At 36.5% G+C, this 24,052-nt stretch overlaps 1 protein-coding gene across 1 annotated transcript; it reads left to right on the forward strand.

Annotated features, from left to right (window-relative positions):
- The first annotated feature begins 11,020 nt into the window (after nt 1-11,020).
- LOC115627586 (allantoinase) lies at nt 11,021-14,056 on the forward strand. Its single transcript, XM_030523310.1, has 4 exons — nt 11,021-11,167; nt 11,237-11,444; nt 11,544-11,811; nt 12,930-14,056. Exons 1-4 carry the CDS (start codon nt 11,059-11,061, stop codon nt 13,770-13,772), a joined length of 1,428 nt encoding a protein of 475 aa, XP_030379170.1. The 5' UTR covers nt 11,021-11,058; the 3' UTR covers nt 13,773-14,056.
- The last annotated feature ends 9,996 nt before the right edge of the window (nt 14,057-24,052 follow it).

Below are 24,052 nucleotides of genomic sequence, written 5' to 3' on the forward strand. Positions count from 1 at the left end.
TTTTAAAGTAAAGAAAAGCACATGTTATCCCACAAATATGTACGAGTAAAATTATAATTATATTGCCTAATCTTTTTTTGAAATATCTAAAAAACTGACTCCCCATTTCGAGTAAATAAAATTTTTATTTTTGCAGTATTTATTGGAAAGTTTAACTTTAAAATTTGTATTCAACTCGCAAAAGCCCTGGACCACTGTCGCTTGTCGTCCTGTGTGTTGCCTTCGGTTGGCTGCTTCTCCTTGGACTCCTTCGGCTTGACTCGACTCAACTCTATTAGTTTTAATTAAACACCTGAGCGTCTAGCACGCTAATTAGAGTGAATGTCTGAATGTCTGTCCGTTTATCTGTCTCTCTGTCTGTTTCCCGGTTTGTCTGTCCAGCCCTTTAGTTATGTTTCTGTTTTGTGTGCATCTCCAAGTGCTCTCTCGTGGCATTTCTCTTTTACTCCTCCTTTACTACCTTCTTATCGTTAGCTCCATCACTATTCTTTATACATAGATGTGGGCGATTGTGTTTGTGTGGGTGTATGTGTGTGTGTGTGTGTGTCTGACATCTTGGCCTGCACGCTTGCCTGCTTATTTTTAATCATCGTAATTAATATACGCTTGTTAATAACAATTAAATTTTGTTCTGTTGCTATCTACTCATACACGTGTACATCACACACACACACACACACAGATACACACAATACAATTAAACACATTTAATCAATACAATTAAAGCCTTGGCTGCCTTAATGAGCATCATTAAAGAAAAACGGAAAGCATAGCAAGGCAAATAAAAAGAAAAGAATGTAAAGGAAAGGAAAGGAATGGCGAAAGAATAGACTAGAATAGAGGCAGTTGGGAGTAGATGTGAAGACCAAAGCAAGGATCAGGAACCGCGTCAACTCAAGTTTGTGGCGCATTAAAAACAAAGCTAACAAAGGCAGCATTGGCGACTCTATAAAAACAAACATAAAATAAAAGGCGCAGCAATGCCAACAACAAAAGCGAAAAGAAGCTGCCTGCGAGAGAGATACAAAAGCTGGATTAAAACTTTTTTTCTAGGAAACAAATTTAAGCCATACAGACAAACACACACACAAACACTCACACACACGCACAGGCGTGGCAATTGTTGCCACACTGCCATCATCTTTGGCAACTAAATCCCAAACGCGCGCTTGTGCCGCTTTTATGGCTCCCAAAAGCGCCAGAGACGCAAGTTTTTACGCAAATAAACGCACGTATTTCACAACTTTGCGCCGCGTTCACTTTTTTGTCTACCATACTCCCTGTTTCCCCGTATTTTCCCCTGCTACCTGCTTGACTGACAGCCTCAATGGCTCACTACCTTTTGGTCCACCTGTGCGCCACATAGTGGTCTCAGTTAGCGCGCCAGGTGGAACAAAGCTCTGAATTTTGCTCGCTTTCTCACTTTTTCCCAAAAACGTTGCCCAAAACAGAGTTCACGGAATAGCAAAATAAAAATGGTATCACCTGTTAGAATGTCTTTTGATGTTCTTTCTATATTTTCGGTTGCTTTTAAGTCTGTTGTGTCGACGGCAATCGATTGGAAAGCTTAAACAGATATACAAGTATGAACTTATATGAATCGGCATCATTTCTACATATACCCGACAATTGTTTCCTATTGGATGTAACAGCAACTACTATCAACTGGTAATCTTTATCGGTAAATCCTATTAACGAATTAAGCAGCTTTTTGCAGTCAAAAACATATGGCTTTGTCCGACTTACAAGCAGACACAGAGCCAGCCTGTCTGCAGCAAGCGTTCAACATTTTTTAATATTACAGGATATTCCATGTATTAAAACTTTAAAGCTTGAAAGCGCAGTGCAGATTAATTATTTAAAATTTAAGTTTAAATTTAAAAAGAAAATGTTAAGTTTTCCTATTATTGTCATCATTAATAGTAATGTATGGATTTTGTGGCATTCTTTCTAATGCTTAATTATTAATGATTAATATACCAATTATAATTATACCAATTTCCACTTTGTTGTTTTTATCCCGATAATGAAGCTCAAAAAATTACAGCTATTGCTTCTATAATAGATGAAAAAATACACCAGCGTGTCATACATATGTGATTAGCTTTGAAAACAAACGACGGAACATTTATATGTGCTTGGTTTTTACATTAATTTCCAAAGATGTTCAAACGAGCTCTTCTACAAATTCAACTTTAGTTCCTTGCCCACAAGCTAGGTAGTGGCTCTGCCGTTCAATTCAATCTGGAATAACAACACACTTAGGCAGGTATGGCTGCTAGTGCTCCTTAGTGAATAGAAATTGAAACAAAAAACTGGCAACAGTATGTTCTCGTAAATTTTCATTTGGTCCCATTGTCCGACGGCTACTTTGTCTGCCCTTTTTTGTATGCTACACTTTTTCCGTTTCGGCTTTGTTTTTGTTTTATGCACACAAAATTCGCTACTAATGGAAAATAGTAATTACAATCATTTTTTTATGTTGCCTACTGCCTTTGTTGTTGTTGCTGCTGCTGTTGTTGTTGTTGTTTTACATTTCGTTTCTTTTCAGCGTTTGCTCCTTTTACCTTTTTGCATTATTTATATATTGAACGGATCCGCCGAGTGGTAAGTGAACGAGTCACCGCACAAAGCACACAAAGCACACAAACACACGCACACACACACCTTAATATAAAGCTATTATGGTTTTAACAAGCACACACACACACACACACACAGGTTCGCAGCATTCTAAAATGCAGCGTGGTCGTCTGTCTGTATCTCTGGCTGTCTGTCTATCTGTCCTGCCTGTTTATTTGTGTGCGTGCGTGTGGAAATTAATAATAAATCAAAATTAAATGTTTGCTTACTTGACACTTCGGCTCCTCCTCTGCCTCCGCTTTGTGCTCAGTGCGTTGGGTTGCGCGCCGAGTCGCGTCGAGTCGTGTCGTGTCGTGTCTCGACGTGCCTTTTTTATTTTATTACTTTTTTATTATTTATTTTTTATTATTACGTTTTGCTGCCATCATTTGTGTCGTCGTTTTTGTTGCTGTTGTTGTTGTTGTTTTCGCTGTTCTGCTTTTTTCCTCATGTACTTATCCTGTTGCGTTGTGCTCTATGTACAAAATAAAAATTGTACGTAGTACTTATTTGTCATTTGCTGTATTTGTTTTTGTTCTTTTTTTTGCTGACATTTCATTTGGCATCCTTGTATTTTTTTTGTTTTGTCCTGCTTGTTTGTTGGTGCTCGTAAAATTTATTTGCAGCCAACACCAACAGCAAGAAGTGGACTGCAATTGGCTTACGAGGCATAAGCAACAACAGCAACAGCAACAACAACAACAACACGTATATTTCGAACAGGCAATTAATTTTTAACAATTTATTTGCACAAAAAGTCGGACGCACAGTAAAAATAAAAGGCGCACAAACGCCCACCATTTGCATAATAGACAGGTAATAAAAAATAAGAAAAAACAAACAGAGGAAGAAGGAGCAAGGAGCAAGGCATAAGAAGATGCACTGCCCACGATTGCGCGACTGTGATTGCTCTCAAACAAATTGAATGGTTGGTTGGGAGGTACGCGTACAAAGGGAGCAGGAGAGGGGTGGTGGGGGGAAGCAAACGTGTGCATTTCAGTTCAGGTATTTGACGTCATTTTATGACATTTTCATCAGAATTGTGATTTATTTCATTTCGCTTTGTGATTTGATTGGTTTTTATGGGCCTGCGACCTGGAACCTTTGTACGTGAAAAAAGCAAAACTGGGAGACTCGCTCCCCCCTTTGCCAAAGACCACGACCACGACCGACCACGCACAGCGAGGGCAGCGCTATTTTTCTTTTTTCATTTCAACCAACCAAACTAATTGGGCACACACACACACAAAATTCATTTAAGCTTCCACCCAAAATAAAAACAAAATGCATTTGCAAATATTCCGACATTCCCGGCGCTACACAATTTGCAAAATGCGTGCGCAACTGAACTTCATACTCGTATGTCAGTCCCAAATATGCCCAAAGCAACCAATACCGAGAAAAACTCTGCCGCTTACAATCTAGAGAACTAGCTGCAAAGCTGGGTCTGAATTAATTGGCAACCTAGCGTCTAATAAGTTTGAATTGATTGCAATACATTTATGCCTCGACGACTTTCCAATGTATGCTTAAAATGTTTTCTTATAATAATAAGAAAGAGATAAAACCGTCTAAGATTTATGAACTCCAGGAGTAGCCGTGGTCGGGCCCACTTCATGGGTGCATTAATTATCCAGATGGGAAGACGATTCCTGTCTGTCCGATTCAATACAAACTCGTCCCCCAGCTGTACAACTATCGAGATGAAATATTTTTCTTTATATACAAAACTAGCTTGTTATTGGAGCTATACAAACATTTAAAAAGTTATATGTACAAAGAAATTGCATCCAATTTGAAAAAAAAAACTTATTTGTTTAATCCTCAATGATGCTGTAAAGTTTTGTTGAAAATAAATATATAACTCCAGAAGCAATGCTCGCATGTTATTGAACACACAGATAATTATCTTCTTGCAGACAAATGAATGCACAAATAATAATTATAAGTTTCAATAACAAACAAAAATCGCAGTTGTTGTTTGTCTTTAATCTTAACGAGCCCTCTCTCTGCTGCAAGTTTTATTTTCTGCTCAATAAGTTTCTGTCACTCAGGATTGTTATTTGAAAACGGAATGAAATATTTGAACACCCAATGTTCTTACTCGACTTATAGAATATCTTTTTGGTTTTTTCTTTCAATAAAAATATTTCGCCTTTAAATGGATCTGCGTTGGAATTGTTGAAGTTTTTTCATTGACCATATGAATAAGTTTTTGTTTTTAAATGCATCGTGCATTATTTAATCAAAATATTAATTTTTTGCACCACCCCCTCCCCCCCTTTGGTAAAAGCTGCCTACGCCCTTGTATACATATACTATGCCATCGGGTCGATGGTGGCTCTATTCAAACTTTGTATGTAGACACTCCTAGTCCCTAAGCTACCCGAGTTCATTTCTTTTTTAATTTCCATCCCCTTTCACCACTCATCATTTCAAAAGCTTTACATCTATATACAAATATCTGGTTTTGTTTTAATCATCCAAATCGGTCAATTCTAAGAAAAGTTATTAGCAATAAAACACTTTCACTCCGGTACTACGTCCAAAAGGTGCAGCATCAAGTTCGCTCTTCTTCTTACTTTTGCTTCTGCTAGGGGCGTATAAAACTCAGTGCCGTAAGTTTTTCTGGGTAGACTGTAGCGCTCTCTATTGTACAAAGTCGTTTTATGCATGCGGAAGGACCTATATATACTACATATGTCGAAGCAACTTCGTTGTTATTATAGAGGCACTATTTTTTTTGTGTCACCTTTATTTAAATTTAATTATTAGATATTTAAAATTATGCCTTGACTAGGATATTTAACTAGGAGCTAATCCGATATACTTTTCAAATTTACATTTTTTAAAGACTATGAAAAGGGAGGTCAAGTGGATGGATTGGCTTAAGGCACCAAGATAGTGGAGGTTGTCTAGCTTATGGTCAAGGTGTTATCAGGTACAGAGCGACGATAGCCAGACTCATTGTTCAGAAATATTGGAAACAGATTGATTGATTCCTGATGCTAGCAAGTAAATGCCCTTAAAACAGAAAGGTGGAGCCCATACTACGATATGTAAGAGAAAAGTATATATTATTTATTATATTATATTATTAAGTTCTAGCTAGTGACAAGACAAAAATATAGAAATTGCCTGAACTGTGGTCGGTTTTATGGTTGTTTCAGTTGCCAATCAATAACAGCATTATGGAGTAAGTTGTTGGAAACTCGGTTCGAAAAACCACGAATCGTTTTTTTATTAGCACAGAAAAGAAAAAGAACAATATGACTTTAGTCTAGAAATTATAATAGGAGTCATTGTTAAGCTTTATGAAGCTAATAAATGCTATGTATTTAGAGGTATATGTATGGGCACAAGCTTAAATGTAAGCGCCATTTGGATCATTCTTTTTTTTATATATCTGCAATAAGAAGCAGAAGAACCATTGTAGACATTGGCAAATATCTATATCTTTTTGATTTGATTTTCAATTTTCTGAAGACCATCAACATGCTACTCCAGCCTAATCCAGATAGGTATTTCATAATGTATGGCTAACAATTGCACATTAGAAACTTTGACCTTCGTCACAATGTCCTCTACGTTTAACTCAGAGAGGTAGTATTTATTGTCATTCTTGGTGAGGGGCACTGCCGTTGAAATCTAATACCTGCACAACAAAAATATTATACGATAATTTCGAAGGCACGGTCCCAATAATATACAATTATCGAAAAATTAGCAGGACAATCAGCAAACCAAGTCTTAAATATATACTTGGTGAGGTGTGTGACTTTTTATATGAAAATAAACACTGAAGATTAAATATACATATATTTTAAATATATTTGAAATATATCACACATTATCTTCAACGCGATATTATGTATTATATATGAATATTCTTATAGCAGTTCTTTATTAGGAGGAATATTTTCGTTGATAAATGGTAGCCTGCCTTGATGTAAATACAAAGGACTGTCAGACCGGCAGTAGGAAAGAAAGTGGAACGGACAAGCCTACATTTACTCCTTCAGCCTTGCAAGGTATGGAAATGGTGCTATGAAAAAAACTCTCTGCGCCACTCATGCCACTCACTCGAAGTCTATAATTTTTTTGTCTCCTGTTTTCTTACCCAGACAGACAAACAGACAAACACTAATACATAGGATTCTGAAGGGCATGCACTATACACAATAGAAATCAAATTACTACTAATTAACTAATTATTGGGGTGGTGGGGGGAGTGGGCTAAGTGTAACCAACACCAATAAAGGTTCAAAGTGCCAACTGCAATATTTCATTACACACTGCGCGTCATCAGGTTAGGAGACCCGCCATCAGCTTAAGTTCGCTTGAAATTGTCAAACGAGATTTTGGTACAAGATAAATGTATTGTTGAATTATGTCGGTGCTCCCCGTCAATAGGATGAGGAATGTGGCAGAAACGCGTAAAGGGCATGGAAATAAATACACACACTCATGAGCATAGTACATACAAGAATACATAACATAAACTTATGAACGTTCTGCGTCTGGGCCACATGAAACCATATTACAAGCGGACAGTTAAGCCTACTTAATTCGAGAAATTTAATTTCTGTACGATAACGTGAAAAAGAGAAGCCTCACAAAGTTCTCAAGAAATTCTACTACACGAACTTCTTAAGAGCTAACATTCAATTTTAAATGTTGCTATAATGAAGAAAATGTTTTGGGTTTTCTCTAAAAAAATCACAATTTTTAAAAAAAAAATTCCCACTTTCGGCGATGAGCTAAATCGCGGCTTTAAAAGTTTAAAGTCTGGCGCAGCACTTAAAAAAATATACAAATTATCAGTAACATTTTTTTAAAAAAAATAGGCACTTCTTCAACTCAATATTTTGTAAGTCACTTGTATTTTAACATATTTATACGCTGATCGGGAACATCAGGAAGTTTAATTGTAAATACTAAAAAAAAATATATAAAAAAAATACAGGCAAACTGCATAAATAAATCTATTTTGCATTCACCTTAATATTCAGAAAATTGTCAATATTTTTTTTCTCTTGTGTAATGCCTTTTTGGTAACAAAACATTAAAATGGATTTATCTGTTTTGCATAGTTTTGAACACAATTTGAAAAGAATATTTGCTCACCGTCAGATTCAAGCAATGCTGTGCTGCTAATAAACACAGAATTTATACATAGAGTTCAACTCTTAATACGGATTGTTGTCCAATTGAAATTTCGCGGATAACACAATTCAATAAAACGGCTTTTAAAATTGATTTGTTTCCATGCACTTGATATTATTGTATTTCGAAAACATTTTGTTTTGGTTTGTACGCGTTGTTACGCTCAGTTTAATTTTATTTTACTGATGATTTGCTGTTGTTTTTGTTTTTGTTGCTGTAATTGTTGTGTTTATTTGGACGCACGCTGTTGAATGTTGGCGGAAAAACTTCAACTGGTTGTCGCGAAGTTTCTCAGAGAATTGAAGTTGCAAGCAACGCACACAGCAGACGCCAGTGCCAATTTTTGTGGCCAGCAACGACGACGATGAGCACGAGAATGACGACGACGACGACGACGACGACGACGACGACGATGACGATGGCGACGACGTCGACGACGATGGCAACGACGATGATGATGGCGACAAGGACGAGCGAAACCGAAAGCATTGGCGACGGCGACGGCAACGGCAACGGCGATGCCCGACGATGGCGTTGCGCTAGGACTATTCGACCGTTTGAACGTCTCGACTCAAATCGCTTCAATTCCAATTTAATATGCGGCTGCAAGGGGTTGTGGGTAGTCAGGGGCAGGGGCAGGAGCATGAGGCATGGGGCAGGTTATGGCATAGTAGTTTCTCTGCTACTGCTACTGCTACTGCTACTGCTGCTGCTATTCAGTATGCATTGGTATTGGTGTTGAAGCTAACCTGCATTAGTCTGTCTATCCATGTTCATATATGGATGATGTATACATGTATGTATGCTTGTACAAGTATATGTATGTGTGCTGGCAGACGCAACAGTGCCGAGCGACGAGCCAGCACCTCCCCCCTCAGACCAACTCAATTCACACACACACACACACATACACACGCACTCACATACAGACGCAGACACAATCACTACACCAACAAGTGGAACTTCATTTGGGTGCGCGAAGGTGGCGCCAGCATCGTGTGGCATTCGTGCCGCGTTCGGCGCACACACACACACACACACACACACACACACACATTCCTGCTGGAAAAGCTATTTTGTGTATTGCTTGCTCGCTCGTTTTCGGTTTCAGTTTCGCTTTCGTTTGGCTTGCGTTTTGGGATTTTTTTTAAACAAACTACGGTGAATGAAAAAAAATTGCTAAAGCCTGTGCAACAACAACAATAAAAAAGCACTCAAATCTAACGTTCCGCACACATACACACACACGCGTAAGACAAATAAAAGCTCTCGCTAGTGAGCGCCAGTGTGTCGCCAATCAGCGACAAACAGCAACAAAAGTTGAACCCGACTAGCATACACCACAAATCACCTAAATAGAGAAACATACACATGTATACGTTTATCTGGTATAGACATATAGTACAAACATACTAATATAGCTATCGTATGCTCTTGTTTTAGAGTGCTATAATTACGTTTATTATTATTATTATTCAGACAGTTGGGTGGAATGAAACCAAAATTAAAATTGGAAACATTACTTTTCCTGATGTTGCTTTAAACTTTTTTTAAACCACTTCTCCCGCACACAACAAATAAACGATTTTTCAAAATCGCGTATTGGATCAATCTACTATATGTGCTGAAATTTTCATTATTAAGCTTTTTTCTCCTCCTTTGAGGTCAATAAATTAGAAATATTTTTAGAAAATTCAGCATGAATGATGAAAATCACGTATCTCCACAAATTATTATCATATTTGCTTATAATTTATTTTATTTACAAAAGTTAATGGATGAATCAATCCAGATATTGTGCATTTGTAATAGAACTATATTTCATGAATTAGATTTGATGCTTTAAGAAACTTAAGGAGCATTTTAAAGTTGTCTTTAGACAGACAAAACAGAGAAGTGGATGTGTCGAGGGTTGGGAAAGAATTCTGCCTGTAGCTATTAAAGTATGGCGGATTCTGATAAAATTAATAATAAATTACCACAATTTTTAAATAATTATTTTTTATCAGAATTGCCCGACATGCTTGTTGCTTTGAAGCTTAAGGACACTCTAAAGGTTTTAGGATGTACTTTTTAGGCAATAAAAGTTTACAAACTGAACTATACTAATCATATTTAACAAGGCATTAACTACGTTAGTCATTTTTTTTAATTCTAACGAATTTAAAAGTTCATTTTTTTGGGGCATTTAATTCCCTTCACTTAAAAATATCAAATAACATAAAAAATGGGCAAAGGAGGCACACAAATTAATTTCTTTTTCTGATTAATAAAGAATGAAGAATGTGTGTGAACTGTTAGCTATTACCTCGAACTTCATGCTAAGCAAACGTATACATAATTTCTTTATATGATTTAAAGAAATCAATTCCACTTAAGAGACTCGCACACTGAACAATTTTCTATAATGCTTAGATCGGACGAGTATGGCGGACGGATCAGTAAAGACATGTTTTGCCATTTCTTGATGTAGTGTGTTTTTAATTTCATAATTTTGAACCGGCTTTATGTTCCATGCAAATCAACAACAAGAGCAACAATAGAGCCCAGGCAGAGTTTACCTTTTTAACTATAGCTTCCTTAAGTGTTTCAAAACTTTCGATTTAATATGAATTTAAAGTTCGCCTTTCTCGAACATTAAATGTATTTAGATATAATTACCCATTTCTTCTTCTTTCTTACCAATCCAATATTCTTAACATTTTCTCTTGTTATACCCTTGGAAACCTTTCCACTCCGAGTATGTTTCTATTAATGCGGCCATCGTTGTATTAGAAACAAAATTGAAAGCACTTTAATAAACTTCGACGCCCGTTGACGCACACACCTACAAGGCAACCGAGTCCCCCCCTCAACAGCTTTTTTCTCAGCACTAAGCAGATTTGTGCCTTTTGCGCTTTACCAAAAAGTTTCAAGCAGCCAACAAAAAAAAAAAAACGAAAAAAAAAGTTGACCAAAAAAAAATGTGTAGGGAAAAGTTTTGAGCGCATTTTTCTTGAAATTTAATTACGGCATTTAGTATGCAAACTTTTAGACATACGCGAGAATGTTTATGCTCCCAGCCTCCATGCTCTTCATACTCTTCATGCTCTCGTTCTGCCTCTTCCTAGACTGTGCCAGTGCTGCGTCACGTAGGCAGCATCTGTTGATCTTCTAGTTGATGGCGTTCTAGTTTATTTTCGCATTTTCGACTGCCAACACGTAAATAGATTTTCGTCGCACCCATCTAAGAGTAAATCATATTCTCGGAGTGTGCTCCCATATGGAAATATGGACTTGTTGTTCCTCAGCAGGCGCATTTTTTTAGGCGATGGCAGCAATGGCAATCAGCTGCTCCACGGCGGCATTATTGTGAACACCGAGGGCACCATTCAGCGCGGTAGGCCCTCGACCTGAAGCAATTAACAACTAGTCATCACATCCGAGTATTATTTGTCCATTAACTCAGTGCTCCGCAGCTCACACGAAGTGAACAGCTATTTGTACCAAAACGAATCGGAAGCAGTGTACGACTTTGGCGAGCTGGTGCTCATGCCCGGCCTGATCGACGCCAATGTGCACATCAATGAGCCGGGCAGGAAGGATTGGGAGGGCTTTACGGCGGCTACCAAGGCTGCAGCAGCAGGAGGTTATACAACAATCATAGACAGGCCGACGTAAGTGGGACTGGAAATTCGTGGTTGGTCTCCTCCAAATCATGCACTACTTCGGAAAATTGTAGCTAAATGGTTTCCATTATCATTCAATGTATATAGCAATGCTACGCCCGCCACTACCACCGTACAGGCACTCAAGGCCAAGACGTCGACGGCACGCGGCAAAATCTACGTAGATGTGGGCTTCTGGGGTGGCTTGGTGCCGGACAACGGCAGTGAATTGAATCCACTATTGGCCGCTGGCGTTATGGGACTGCAATGCACGCTTTGCGGCAGTGCGCCGCCCGTGGCTGAGGAGTTCGGGGCCATGACCATGGAACAGCTGACTGCAGCACTCAGGGAAGTAGATGAAGGGGCATTGCTAGCGGTGAGTAAACTATTATTGAAGAAGAATGGAATTCTAGAGTCGTCTCTCAAAATGCTCTGTAACAAAACCTATGTTTTTAAATATTTATTAAATTTTAAATTAAATACTTATTATAAATTATATAAATATGGCTAAAACTTAACACCAACGGCATGTAATCTGAGTTAAAAGTTCCAAGAATTACGGAAGTTATGGAATATCACTAATAGCGGGGGGAGGGGGCGGTGCTTCAGAAAAAAATCACAAACTCGTTATTTATCAGACTAATGTGCAATTTGGATACCAAGTGTGGTTATTCTAGCTCTTATACCTTCTGAGATCTTTACGTTCATACAGACGGACGAACGGAAGGTAATGGCTCTATCGACACGGCTTGTCAAACTAATAAAGATTATATACTTGTATACTTGGTGGCCTCTGCCATGTGTGTCATATGTGTGTCACATATTTACATTTACTGACTAGTAATCCTTTTACCCTGAAGTTACAGACCCGTATGTATCAAATGGCACATTTTATTATACCCTGCACCCAAAGGGGTAAAAGGGTATATTAGTTTTGTGCGAGAGTGTACATGTAACACACAGAAGGAGGCGTGGCAGACCCCACAAACCCACAGCCGAGTCGACATAGCCATGGCCGTCCGTTCGTCCGTCTGTCCGTCTGTCTGTATGAACGCAAGGATCGCAGAAAGTATAAGAGCTAGAATAACCAAACTTTGTATGTAGATTCTCCTAAGCCCGAGAAAGGGCAAGTTTGTTCATTTTTCCGGTACACCCCCCCCCCCCCCCACTTTCCCTCTATTCGCGATTTTCTCTAACTCACCAATTCTTGGAATTTTGTAATTTGAAAATTTGGTAGTCACATCCAGTTAGTGATTATGTGTTTTATTTAATTAATTAATTGATCTAAAATTCACAGTTTTTTCTCATTTTTGGGAGTGTGTACAGGGTACAAGTATTTAAGAGTTGAGCCCGCCCGACTCTAGCATCCTTTGCTTATTGTTTTTGTGGTGCTCCACTAAACAGTGTGCCCTTTGAAGTATTACCGTGTAACCCGCAGAGGGAGATCTGGTAGACAACGCTATAGTTCCTTATATGTTCTTATCCGTTTTGCAGTTTCATGCGGAACTGCCAGTATCTCCCGCCATACCACCCGACGAATCTGCACCCAAATGCTACGAGAGCTTTCTGCGCACACGTCCACCACATATGGAGCATGCTGCAGTAGAAATGATCTGTGATTTGGCTCTGGCGCATCCCAAACGACACTTCCACATCATGAACCTGAGCAGCAGTGGGAACCTGCCACTTATACGCTCATGTCAGCGCGAAGGGGCGCAACTGACAGCCGAAACATGCCCGCATTATCTTACACTGTGTGCCGAGCAGGTCGAGGATTGTCGCACAGAGTTCAAAACATGGCCACCCATACGAGAACGGGCCAATCAAGCGTCTCTGTGGCAGGAACTGCAACGGGGGGGCGCTCTACAAATAATATCCAGCGATCATTCGCCCGCTACGCCCGGAGCCCGCTGCCTCACCTATGGACGCGAGCGGGGCAACTTCCTTAAGGCGTGGCCGGGCATCTCCTCGCTGCAACTATGTCTGCCCGCCATCTGGAGCCGCGAGGAGCTGCAGCTGGCCGATGTGCATCGTCTGATGTGCTGGCAGCCGGCACAGTTGTGCGGCCTTTCCTCGTTCAAGGGGCGCATTGCCGAGGGCTACGATGCAGACTTTTGCATCTGGGCCCCTGACGAACAGTTCACCGTTAGTCCCGAAACACTCTACTCGGCGAACAAAGCGACCCCATATGCCGCACAGCGGCTCCGCGGGGTGGTGCATGCTACAGTTGTACGTGGCCTGCACGTGTATCAACAATATGAGGGCTTTGGCCAACCGCTGGGCAAAGTATTGCTTCGCAAGAGCAGCAAAAAGGTGGTCAAGTTTGTGCGCGTTTGAGAGACAGGACGATAGCAAGATAATAAAAAAATAAAAATAAAGAGCTGGCAGACGAAATGAGAAAGCGAAGACACAAGTGGAGCATATACTCGTAACTTTGTTAATTAAAATCGCTGAAAGGCCCCTTGATGACAAGCTGCGTGTTTGTGTTTCGTTCGACTTTCAGGAAAAAGCACACCTACATGTTCGTACACTTACAAAAACAAAAAGGAACATTGCATTCATTACAATTTTGTTTTTTGGAATACTATAAATTATAATAAAAGAACATTTTCTATTTTCTATTTATTTTTAAAACTTATTCCGGCAGAGATACTTCTATACGCCACTAAGGAACACATTTTGTTTCTCAAATTAAAACTAAATCAAATTTGATTAGCACGATCCAAGGGAAATATTTTAATACACTATTTAGCGTGAAAAAGCTATTGTATGTATGTTCCGTATTTCTGAATTAATTACTAATTATAAATTTAATTAAATAGAGCCCCAAATATATGTTTCTAGACGGGGAACACCAATTTACACATTTTGGAAACAATTTGTAAACATTTTTGTGGAATGGGATATATTTTTTAATATTTAAAAAAGCGAATTCAAATTGGTGGATTTGTTCGGTTCAAATGGAAATCAAATTAGATTTGACATGGGATAAACACGAAGAAAGCAATTCTTTTTTTTTTATAGTTAATCAGGTCAAGAATGGCACACATGGTATTTGAAGATAAATATCGAAATGGCTTCAATCTACTTGTATACACTTTTTATTATCTTCGGAATAGTGCTACTAGAAACCTGACATCAATATGGCAAATGCTCATGTATGTCTTGCAAATTATATTTTAGCAAGTTAGAAATAAAAAATAAAAAGAGTTGTAGGACCTAACATACTTCTTCTTCTTCTTCGGGGTGTTGCAAAACTAAAAAGCAACTTAATATCGTCTTATACAAATACTTTATACAAATATTTTATAATAATAAAAATATGAATTAATATGCCAAGCGTAAAAAAATACTGAATTCTTGTGTAATTTACAGAATGAAATCACAAAGTAGTACAGCTCGGAGTTAAATGCATCCTTTTTATCTGTTCATCGGCCTAATAGTATATCTTTCCAGATAGAGCTACAATGCTCTCTTAATCCGAAAAGAGGACCAGTTTATGCCTATTTGTAAGATTTCTCTTTATTGCATTATTAATAAATACCTAAAATTGCATTGTAAATTAAACTGCAGAGATAAGTTGCACTTTAGAGTTTAAACAGAGAGAAGAGTATAGCGAACCGCATATTACGGTTGCTTATTTGTCAGAAGACCTTCATACACTATAGCTTACTCTGAGTGAATATTTATTGATACACTGAGACAAAATAAATGGCGGTATATCGTACTTGAAACCCAGTCAAGTTAATATTGTAGAATCTCGAAGAACTTTAAAAATAAGTGAACCAATAACCTCATTTTTTAAATATATTTGTTTTCTTATATTCGCCATATGTCAGATCTATGAGTAATAGGCATGAAATAATTACTCAGTATTCAAGAACTTCAATGTCTTTCCTTTTCCGTCACATCTTGCAAGTCACTTTTCTGCACAACAATGTTATACATATTATTCAGATTGCGAGCTACTCTATTAAACTGTGCCATACTATATTAAATGGATTCTGAGTATGTCGGTCTAATTATTCATCACCGGAAAAGTTAGAATCAATAAGTAGTTATTAAAATATAATTAAAGAGATTCAATGAAATATCTGAAAAAAAAAAGAAATTATTTTGAAAAATATTTTATTATATTTTATTTGAAAAATATTTATTTTATTACAATATTAAATTATTTAATGTACAAGTATATAAAGGATTTCGTAACTAATTTATTGAAAACTCTTTAACTCTCCTAAAATGAAATATAAACATAATTATTATACAAGATATAAAATCGTATAGTAGTTTTTAAAATATAATTATAGAAGTTCAATGTTGGATGCACATGCGATTAAGTTGTTGTTTCCAACATTTATGTACTACTTAATTATATATTGTGAAGGAAAGTTGATCTGAATACGCGGTAATCCCTACAGCTAGAGCTCTTTGAAGCATTTTAATTAATTCCTCACACTCCAACACATTTCAGTAATAAGTGAAAAGGCATTCAAAATATCGGCAATACATTTATAATTCACATTCTTTAAGTTGCCACAAGACTATTACGTCGACTAGAGCTTTCTGAAGCCATTTTGAGTGTTCATTCCACTTCCTAACTATTACACTTAGCCCTCGCTTAACGCGAACTTGGTCTGAGACGATTATAAATTTGCTCTCACACCCCTTTTAGGACGCTGGAAAGTATCGTTATTACACGATTGAAGTTGAAAAGTGTTTCAAAGAGGAGAATTTCACTTTTGTTGTTGGACAACACCCCAGGTTCGGACCAAATTTTAAGCTAGCTATGAAGCTAATCCCCTCCGAATTATTAAGAGCTGCTCAGCTCTATTTGGTTCCTTTTTATTTTATGGAAATTTACAATGTTATTAATACTAGTTACAATAAATTGGCAGATTGTTAGTGTTTTACATTCAAATTAAATGCAAATGCGCTTTCCTCCGCGTAATAAAACTTCAGTTCTACAGTCAATGGAGCAGAGTATATTCCACACTTTCCCGGCATACGATATCAGGCAAGCTATACGCTAGATTTCGGATACAGCTGAAACCTTCCCCATCGATGAAGCTAATCCCCTCCGAATTATTAAGAGCTGCTCAGCTCTATTTGGTTCCTTTTTATTTTATGGAAATTCACAATGTTATTAATACTAGTTACAATAAATTGGCAGATTGTTAGTGTTTTACATTCAAATTAAATGCAAATGCGCTTTCCTCCGCGTAATAAAACTTCAGTTCTACAGTCAATGGAGCAGAGTATATTCCACACTTTCCCGGCATACGATATCAGGCAAGCTATACGCTAGATTTCGGATACAGCTGAAACCTTCCCCATCGATGCAATCAGTGCTTAAATGAAATTTTCTTTTAAAGATTGCCTTGAACTGATTATTTCCTGTTTGAAAATTATTTCTTATTCTTTCTTATCTTTTAAGTTGAAATTATAACGTAATATAATAATATAACGTTATAATTTCAACTTAAAAGATAAGAAAACCTATGAAAAATTTGTATATGTAATAACAAATCTTTTTTTTAATTTTTAATATGATAATATGTTTTAAATCACAGTTTTTAAATATCTATCGGCAGCAGTATTTGTTGATTTATTAAATAAAATAAATCGGCTATCGATAATGTGCAGGAGTTGTTTAAAGATAAACTTACGGACGACAAATCATTACTTGAAATTGCTGGGAATTAAGCAAGCCATTCAAAATAAGACGAACTTAAACCGAACTTAATACCAGATTAGGAAATCTTCAAGAAGAGCTTCGCATATCCTAGGAACTTGGAATCGTAAATGCTGAGCAGCTTATTGAAAGATCATTAAAGTTTAGGAGAGAGTTGGAAGGAATACTTATCTTAAACGTCACGCTGCAAAAAAGCTTCAAAAGCCACTAAATTACTGCCTCTTTTTCGCCTTTTTATAAGATTAATCTGTACTAGGTGTTCTACTTATACTAAGTACTAAGTACGTTATGCTTTATGCCTCAAGTCCTATCGCGATCTAAAGCCAGCTGCAAAATCGGAACAATCTGCAGAATAATCAACAGCTTTTTTTAGTGCACACAACCAAAGAAAAGACAAAGTGGCAGAGAGAGAGAGAAGAGAAGGCGGAAGGTGAAACGCACACATACACACACACTCACGCACACACAGACAGGCGCTTTATGAGACGTGCAACAAGTTGCCGCGTGGCAATGCTTTTCGCTTAGCAAACATATATTCACACGCCACCTCACATATTTCCGCATTTATGTGTGTGTGTGTGAGTGTGTGTGTGTAGTTTACGGGCGGCATTCTTCGACTGCCTGCTTGCGCTGGCATGTGGATGACAGCCTAAGTTTGTTTACCAGGCGTCAACTCAATTTTTGTACACTGCTATGAGCCATGTTTACCTAAGCCTGTCTCCCTCTCTTTCTTTACATGTGTGGGCGTGCCTGCGTGTCCTGTTGGGGGGGAGGGGGGCTATGTGGTCGCATTGTTATGTTTTCTACGTTGGCGTTTATGCGTCTGATTTTCATGCGCTTAGTTCATTAAACATACTATACATTATACATATGTACAAACACATTCCTTGTTGTACAGGAATGCACAGTCTGCAACTAGCAGGATGCCAGGATATGCACGCCAAACATGCACTTATCGTGTCCTACTCGTAAAAAATGTGAATCACTTCAGATAAAGGTGGATAGCCCAAAAGTAATCAGAGCCTTAAAGGCCGGTTGTTGCCTCAATCGTGTTTGCCACAGAAAGAGCAAGATATGAAAATCATTATACCCTTTTGGGGTAAAAGAGTACCCTACACTTTAAAAAAATATATATAAAAGCGACTTTAAATTGAAAACAAACTAAAATGTAGAATTTTCTAAAAAATGTACACCCATTTGTCTTAACTATATGCGTACCTTTGGGGTACTCTATAATTAAACGAATTTTTATACCCTGTACCCAAAGGGTACAAGGGTATATTAGTTTAGTGCGAGTGCACATGGAACACACAGAAGGAGGCTTGGTAGACCCCACAAAGTATATATATTCTTGATCAGCATGACAAGCCGAGTCGATATAGCCATGTCCGTCTGTCCGTCTGTCCGTCTGTCCGTCTGTCTGTCCGTCTGTCTGTCTGTATGAACGCAAGGATCTCCGAAAGTATAAGAGCTAGAATAACCAAACTTGGTATACAGATTCTCCTGAGACCGAGAAAGGACGAGTTTGTTCATTTTTTCTGATCCACCCCCCCACTCCCCCCCTATTAACGATTTTCTATAACTCCCGTAATTCTTGGAATTTTGAACTAAAATTTGGTAGTCACATTAGGTTAGTAATTATATAACCGTATACCAAGTCTCATTATGATAGAATGATCGGAAAGAAAGTTATAGCCATATAACCAGGCTCAATGCACACATACATACATATGTACAAGTACACAAACACGCATAGACACGATTCTGATGTAATTGTAAATGTATGTATGCATGCATGGAATATTTTATATTTAATTAGTTAATATTTAGTTAATTAATTAAATTAATTTAGTTAATTAATTTAATTAAATTAATTAATTAATTTAATTACTTTTTTGTGGGGTGGTACAGGGTATTTAAGAGTTGAGCCTGCTCGACTTTAGCATTCCTTTCTTGTTTATATAAAAGCGACTTCAAATTAAAACCAAACCTAATTTTATAATCGACAGCCCTCTATCCAAGTTTCAAGAAAATAATAAAAGAAAACATCCATTTATCTTAGCTATATGCATACCTTTGGGGAACAATTTTAATCTACACCTAACAAAATGTATATATATATAAGCAACTTTAAATTAAAGACAAACTTAAATTTTGAAAATGCTTTGCTTAGTTTTAGAAATTACAGCCCTTAATTCAAGAAGCAAGAAAATGCTTTTCTTTAAATATGGCATATATAGCTATATAGCTTTGGGGTAAAAGGTACACTTAACAAAATTGTTAAAAATAAGCGACTTCAAATGAAAAACAAACTTTAATTTTGAAAATGCTTTTCTTAGATTTAGAAATTACAGCCCAATATCCCAGTTTCAAGAAATTGTATCTTAGTTATATGCATACCTTTGGGATAAAAGAGTACTCTACACTTCAAAAAATATATTTAAAAAAGCAACTTCAAATGAAAGACAAACTTAAATTTTGAAAATGCTTTGCTTAGTTTTAGAAATTACAGCCCTTAATTCAAGAAGCAAGAAAATGCTTTTCTTTAAATATGGCATATATTTATCTTAGCTATATAGCTTTGGGGTAAAAGGTACACTTAACAAAATTGTTAAAAATAAGCGACTTCAAATGAAAAACAAACTTAAATTTTGAAAACCCTTTTCTTAGATTTAGAAATTACAGCCCAATATCCCAGTTTCAAGAAATTGTATCTTAGTTATATGCATACCTTTGGGATAAAAGAGTACTCTACACTTCAAAAAATATATTTAAAAAAGCGACTTCAAATGAAAGACAAACTTAAATTTTGATAATGCTTTTCTTACAGCCTTCAACTCAAGTTTCAAGAAAACGCTCTCTCTAAACAATAAAATGATTTTATCTTATCCATGTGTAGACCAAGTTCCTTAAAACCATATGCAGCTTCATTATTTTATATACTTCACACATACACATACTATAGTGTCTCTTACTACCAAAAACTGGCTTGTTAATTACGATATTTATCATATCATGTAGCTGCTTTTGGAGTGTTTGGTACAACAAAGTTAATTATACTGGAAGCACTGTGGTGGAGAGACGCGCAGGTGTCGGGCTGGCGCGAGTTCAACATTCCACTCCTTTTTAAGCTATTTTTGTAAACTGGAAAATCGGGTCAGTTTTCGTCTTTCTCGTATTTTTGCGATGTGCAATGCCGTGGTCCCACATTCTCCACAGCGTCACAACTAACTAGCTGCAACTATTTGATAAATGTTGATCTATTCACAAAGAAACATGACCATTGAATTGATTTTTTCAAATTTTAATTTTATTTAAGGCATCAACTAATCATTGGCAGTGAAATTTCATTTCCATTCGCAACATAGAAAAGTAAACAATGTCCCACGAAAACACACATGAACTTTGTTATGATAGTCATTATTGCTAAGAATCAACATGGAAAAGGAAAGGGCTTAAAGTAAATAAATAACCGAGATGCAATAAATATATTAAAACACTATATTTTCTAATGCAAACATTTTCAAAAGGCTTTTGGCTTGCTTATGCTACAAATATGAAATATGTTTTTCATTTCGCAAGCGTAAATATTGGATTTCAGATTTTTATATTAAATATCATCCTATTTGTGTTCTTTTCTGTGCAATCCCTACATACTTGTACAATTACAGAGAAGCGCTCAGCATTTGTTGTTCCATTGCATTAGGATTGTTCAAACATCATTCTTGGAAAATTGCTAAGACCGATGGGAATTAAAAGCGACTATTTATTCACAAGAAGTGCATTTTACATATTTAGGGGGAAACTAAACAAAACGAAATGAGCAGGAAATATTCTATAAATAAATGCAGAAACTGTTGTATTCAAACGAAACGTTGTAGATGTTTTTTAAGGACACCGCACCACTTCTACCTTTCAAAATTCGAATACGTATTCGAAAATATACATATATACTTGTAGGTAATCAGATAACTTGTACGTATGTTAAGAGAATATATAGAATAGTTTACGTTTTATGGAAATTGATTTAAACTATGATTTATTGAAAACAAACTCTATTTTTAGAACTTCTAGTGCACCAAATGAGAATGAAAATAATAATGTAAACAAAAATATGGAAATCCCTTCAGCTTCGCAAGTATTCCCCAGAATTCCAAAGCTGCATAAACCAAACTTTGCACACGTAAATAATATATGTTTAATTCTCAAAAAAATTTTAAATTTCATCCATATCGAAAGTTATTTGCGAAACAATTCCACTCCGGTACTACGCCCTCAAACCGCAAGATCTAGTTCGCTCTTTTTATACCCTGTACCCATAGGGTAAAAAGGGTATATTAGGCTTGTTCAAAGTATGACATGTCCGTCCGTCCGTCTGTCTGTATGAACGCACAGATCTCAGAAACTATAAAAGCTGGAATTACCAAAATTGGGGTCCAGATTCTCCTAGGTACGAGAAAGGACAAGTTTATTTTATTTATTGGAATTTAATTTATCTTCGACTATGGCTGCATGCAACTGAGCGAAGGGTGTTGACAGTCGGAATAACTCGACTGTTGCATTCACTCTTGCTCTTGCTCATGTTCAGTGTTATGTTTCCCTTAGTTTTTATTAGTTTTTTGTATCAATATAAAAACGAATTCAAGTGTTAATTTGAATAAATCAAATAATATTCATTTTGAGAGATAACTACTTTATTTTAAATGTGAAAGATAAGGATATTATCAATTGCTTGCAATAAAAAGTAAACAACGTTTTGCTCATTGGGTGAAAGTACTGAGGCTGTAAAGATGACATGTGTACTTAAATTTGAGCTTTCTGTTGAAATAATTAAATTTTTAAAGCAGCATAAATGTTTAGCAACTCTATTATTTTGTTCAATCAATAATAAACATATTATTCCTTTCACAAAAGTCTACAGATTACCTCCTTGAATAAGCACCTTTGCTAATCTTAACTCGAGCTCTTATCTGTTATTACTCCTAACATCTTCTTTGCGGATTATTGGTATACCACCATATTTAGGCGCTTATGTTGGTTTCTCTCGTATAAAAATACATTGCCGTACTGTATAAGTTTTTTTTGATTGAAGAGACTGTTTTTTAAATCTTCACCAAATTAATAAATACAAAATTGTCTTTACATTCTATTCCTTTTTATTTTAAAATCAAATGATTTACAGTCCCTATTCTTCTCTTCCGCGCCAGAGCAAGATAACTAAGCTTGTTGCTTTTATATATAGCTCTCCACACTGACTTCATAGCCGTAAACTATTATATATGTAAATACATACGTGTATATTAATGATAATGTGCCCTCACACGTCTGTCTGGATGAACGTCTGGATTTGGGAAACGGCTGAGCCCACATTGTTTAAACTTGGTATATGAACTCTCCTAGCTCCTAGACACAGTGCTGTCATAAATTTTTGGGCAAAAACAGCTAGATTGCCAAAAAAAAAAAAAAAAAAAAGCTAAAAAAAGCTAAATCCAATCCAAAATAAGCTAAAAAACAAGCCGGAACAACAAGAAATATCTGTTTTAATATTTTCATATTAATTCTATATTCTTAATTCATAATTTATAATAATAATATGAGATTCTTGTAAAAATAATAATAGAAAATTCAGCTACAGTTCTTCATCTTCATCTAAACTCACTGCCTCTTCGTCAAGATAATTTTGTTGTTACAATTAAGTCCGTATCTTAAATTGAAAATTAACTAATATAATTATGAATATGGTTTATTTTGCTTACAAAAAACTTACCTTACGCTTAAAATGGAGTTAAGCGTATTTAAATTCAACTCGTTTCTTAATTTGGATTTAACTAAGTTCACCTGGCTAATAAACCCGCTCCATTTCGCGAACACTTTGTTTATACACTTTATATCTTAACGCAGCGAAGAAGAATAAAACGGCTTATGCTCGAGCCTGGAGGTGATTTTGATAGATTTTATTATCGAAAGTCGTTATCACTGGTTATATTCATGATTTTAAGTGTTGACAAAGATAAGGAAACAAATTGATGGTGAAATAGACTAAATAAATTTTTTTCAAGGAAGAATTCCCGCAAACCCGCTAGTTTCGAATTTTTCCAGCACTGGCATTCAAAAAAAGCCAGATCTAGTGGGAAGAAAGCTAAAATGACAGCACTGCCTAGACAACACGAGTTTGTTTTATTTTTTTATATTTTTCCCCATAAACTAAACGTTGCACAACTAATAGAAGATAGTACGGAACATAAGTAGTTGCCGACCTATTGCCAAGCAGAAATATACTTTTGTCGTAAGCGACAGTGAAGCGTGCAGCCTAGCAGTACTTTTTAACCCGTTGTATTTACAATCTTTGCGATTTGAAAGAATCTAAATTTCGACAGCACACCTTTGCTTGCTTTAGCATTATGTTTTAATTTCGAGCAAAGTATAAACATGGTCTATGAGCCTTAGGTTGGTGAACTACGTACTTTATATCGAGACGTGTTTGCGTGGATGTGTGTACAGACTTGTGTGAGTGTGTGCGTGTGTGTCTGTGTATGTAATAGTGCGGGATGTGGCGTTTTGTAAATATATTTGCTTAAGCCACGTAGGTGACGTCGCATTTTTTTCCATGACTTACCCGTCTGTTTCCTGCTTGCGTCATCAATGCCCACGCTCTGCCGCTGGCTCTGTCAACAACAGGAGAAGTAACAAGTATACACTTAGAAAAAAAGTGCTCTAGATTTTAGACAATTATGTTTTTATTGAACAACTTTTCTTAAGTCCAAATTATTCATTTTCGATCGGATTAGGACCACTGAATCGCATGGATTTTTGCGTTGGATTTAGAAACGCAATTTCTTTATATATTTTCCATTTATGCTTAACAGAGTTTTTTGTATTTTTTTATTTTTCAATAAACTGTTAAAAATAAACCATATTTTCG

Source organism: Scaptodrosophila lebanonensis, unplaced genomic scaffold, assembly GCF_003285725.1.
Source record: "Scaptodrosophila lebanonensis strain 11010-0011.00,11010-0021.00 unplaced genomic scaffold, SlebRS2 tig00000096-arrow-pilon, whole genome shotgun sequence".
NCBI classification, from domain to species: Eukaryota; Metazoa; Arthropoda; class Insecta; order Diptera; family Drosophilidae; genus Scaptodrosophila; species Scaptodrosophila lebanonensis.

Bases quoted from the DNA above. Each gene is read 5' to 3' on its own strand.
- LOC115627586 (XM_030523310.1), top strand. From the start codon at position 11,059: ATGGACTTGTTGTTCCTCAGCAGGCGCATTTTTTTAGGCGATGGCAGC. The intron at 11,445-11,543 runs GTAAGTGGGACT...CAATGTATATAG, and splicing joins ACAATCATAGACAGGCCGAC to CAATGCTACGCCCGCCACTA. The intron at 11,812-12,929 runs GTGAGTAAACTA...TCCGTTTTGCAG, and splicing joins ATGAAGGGGCATTGCTAGCG to TTTCATGCGGAACTGCCAGT.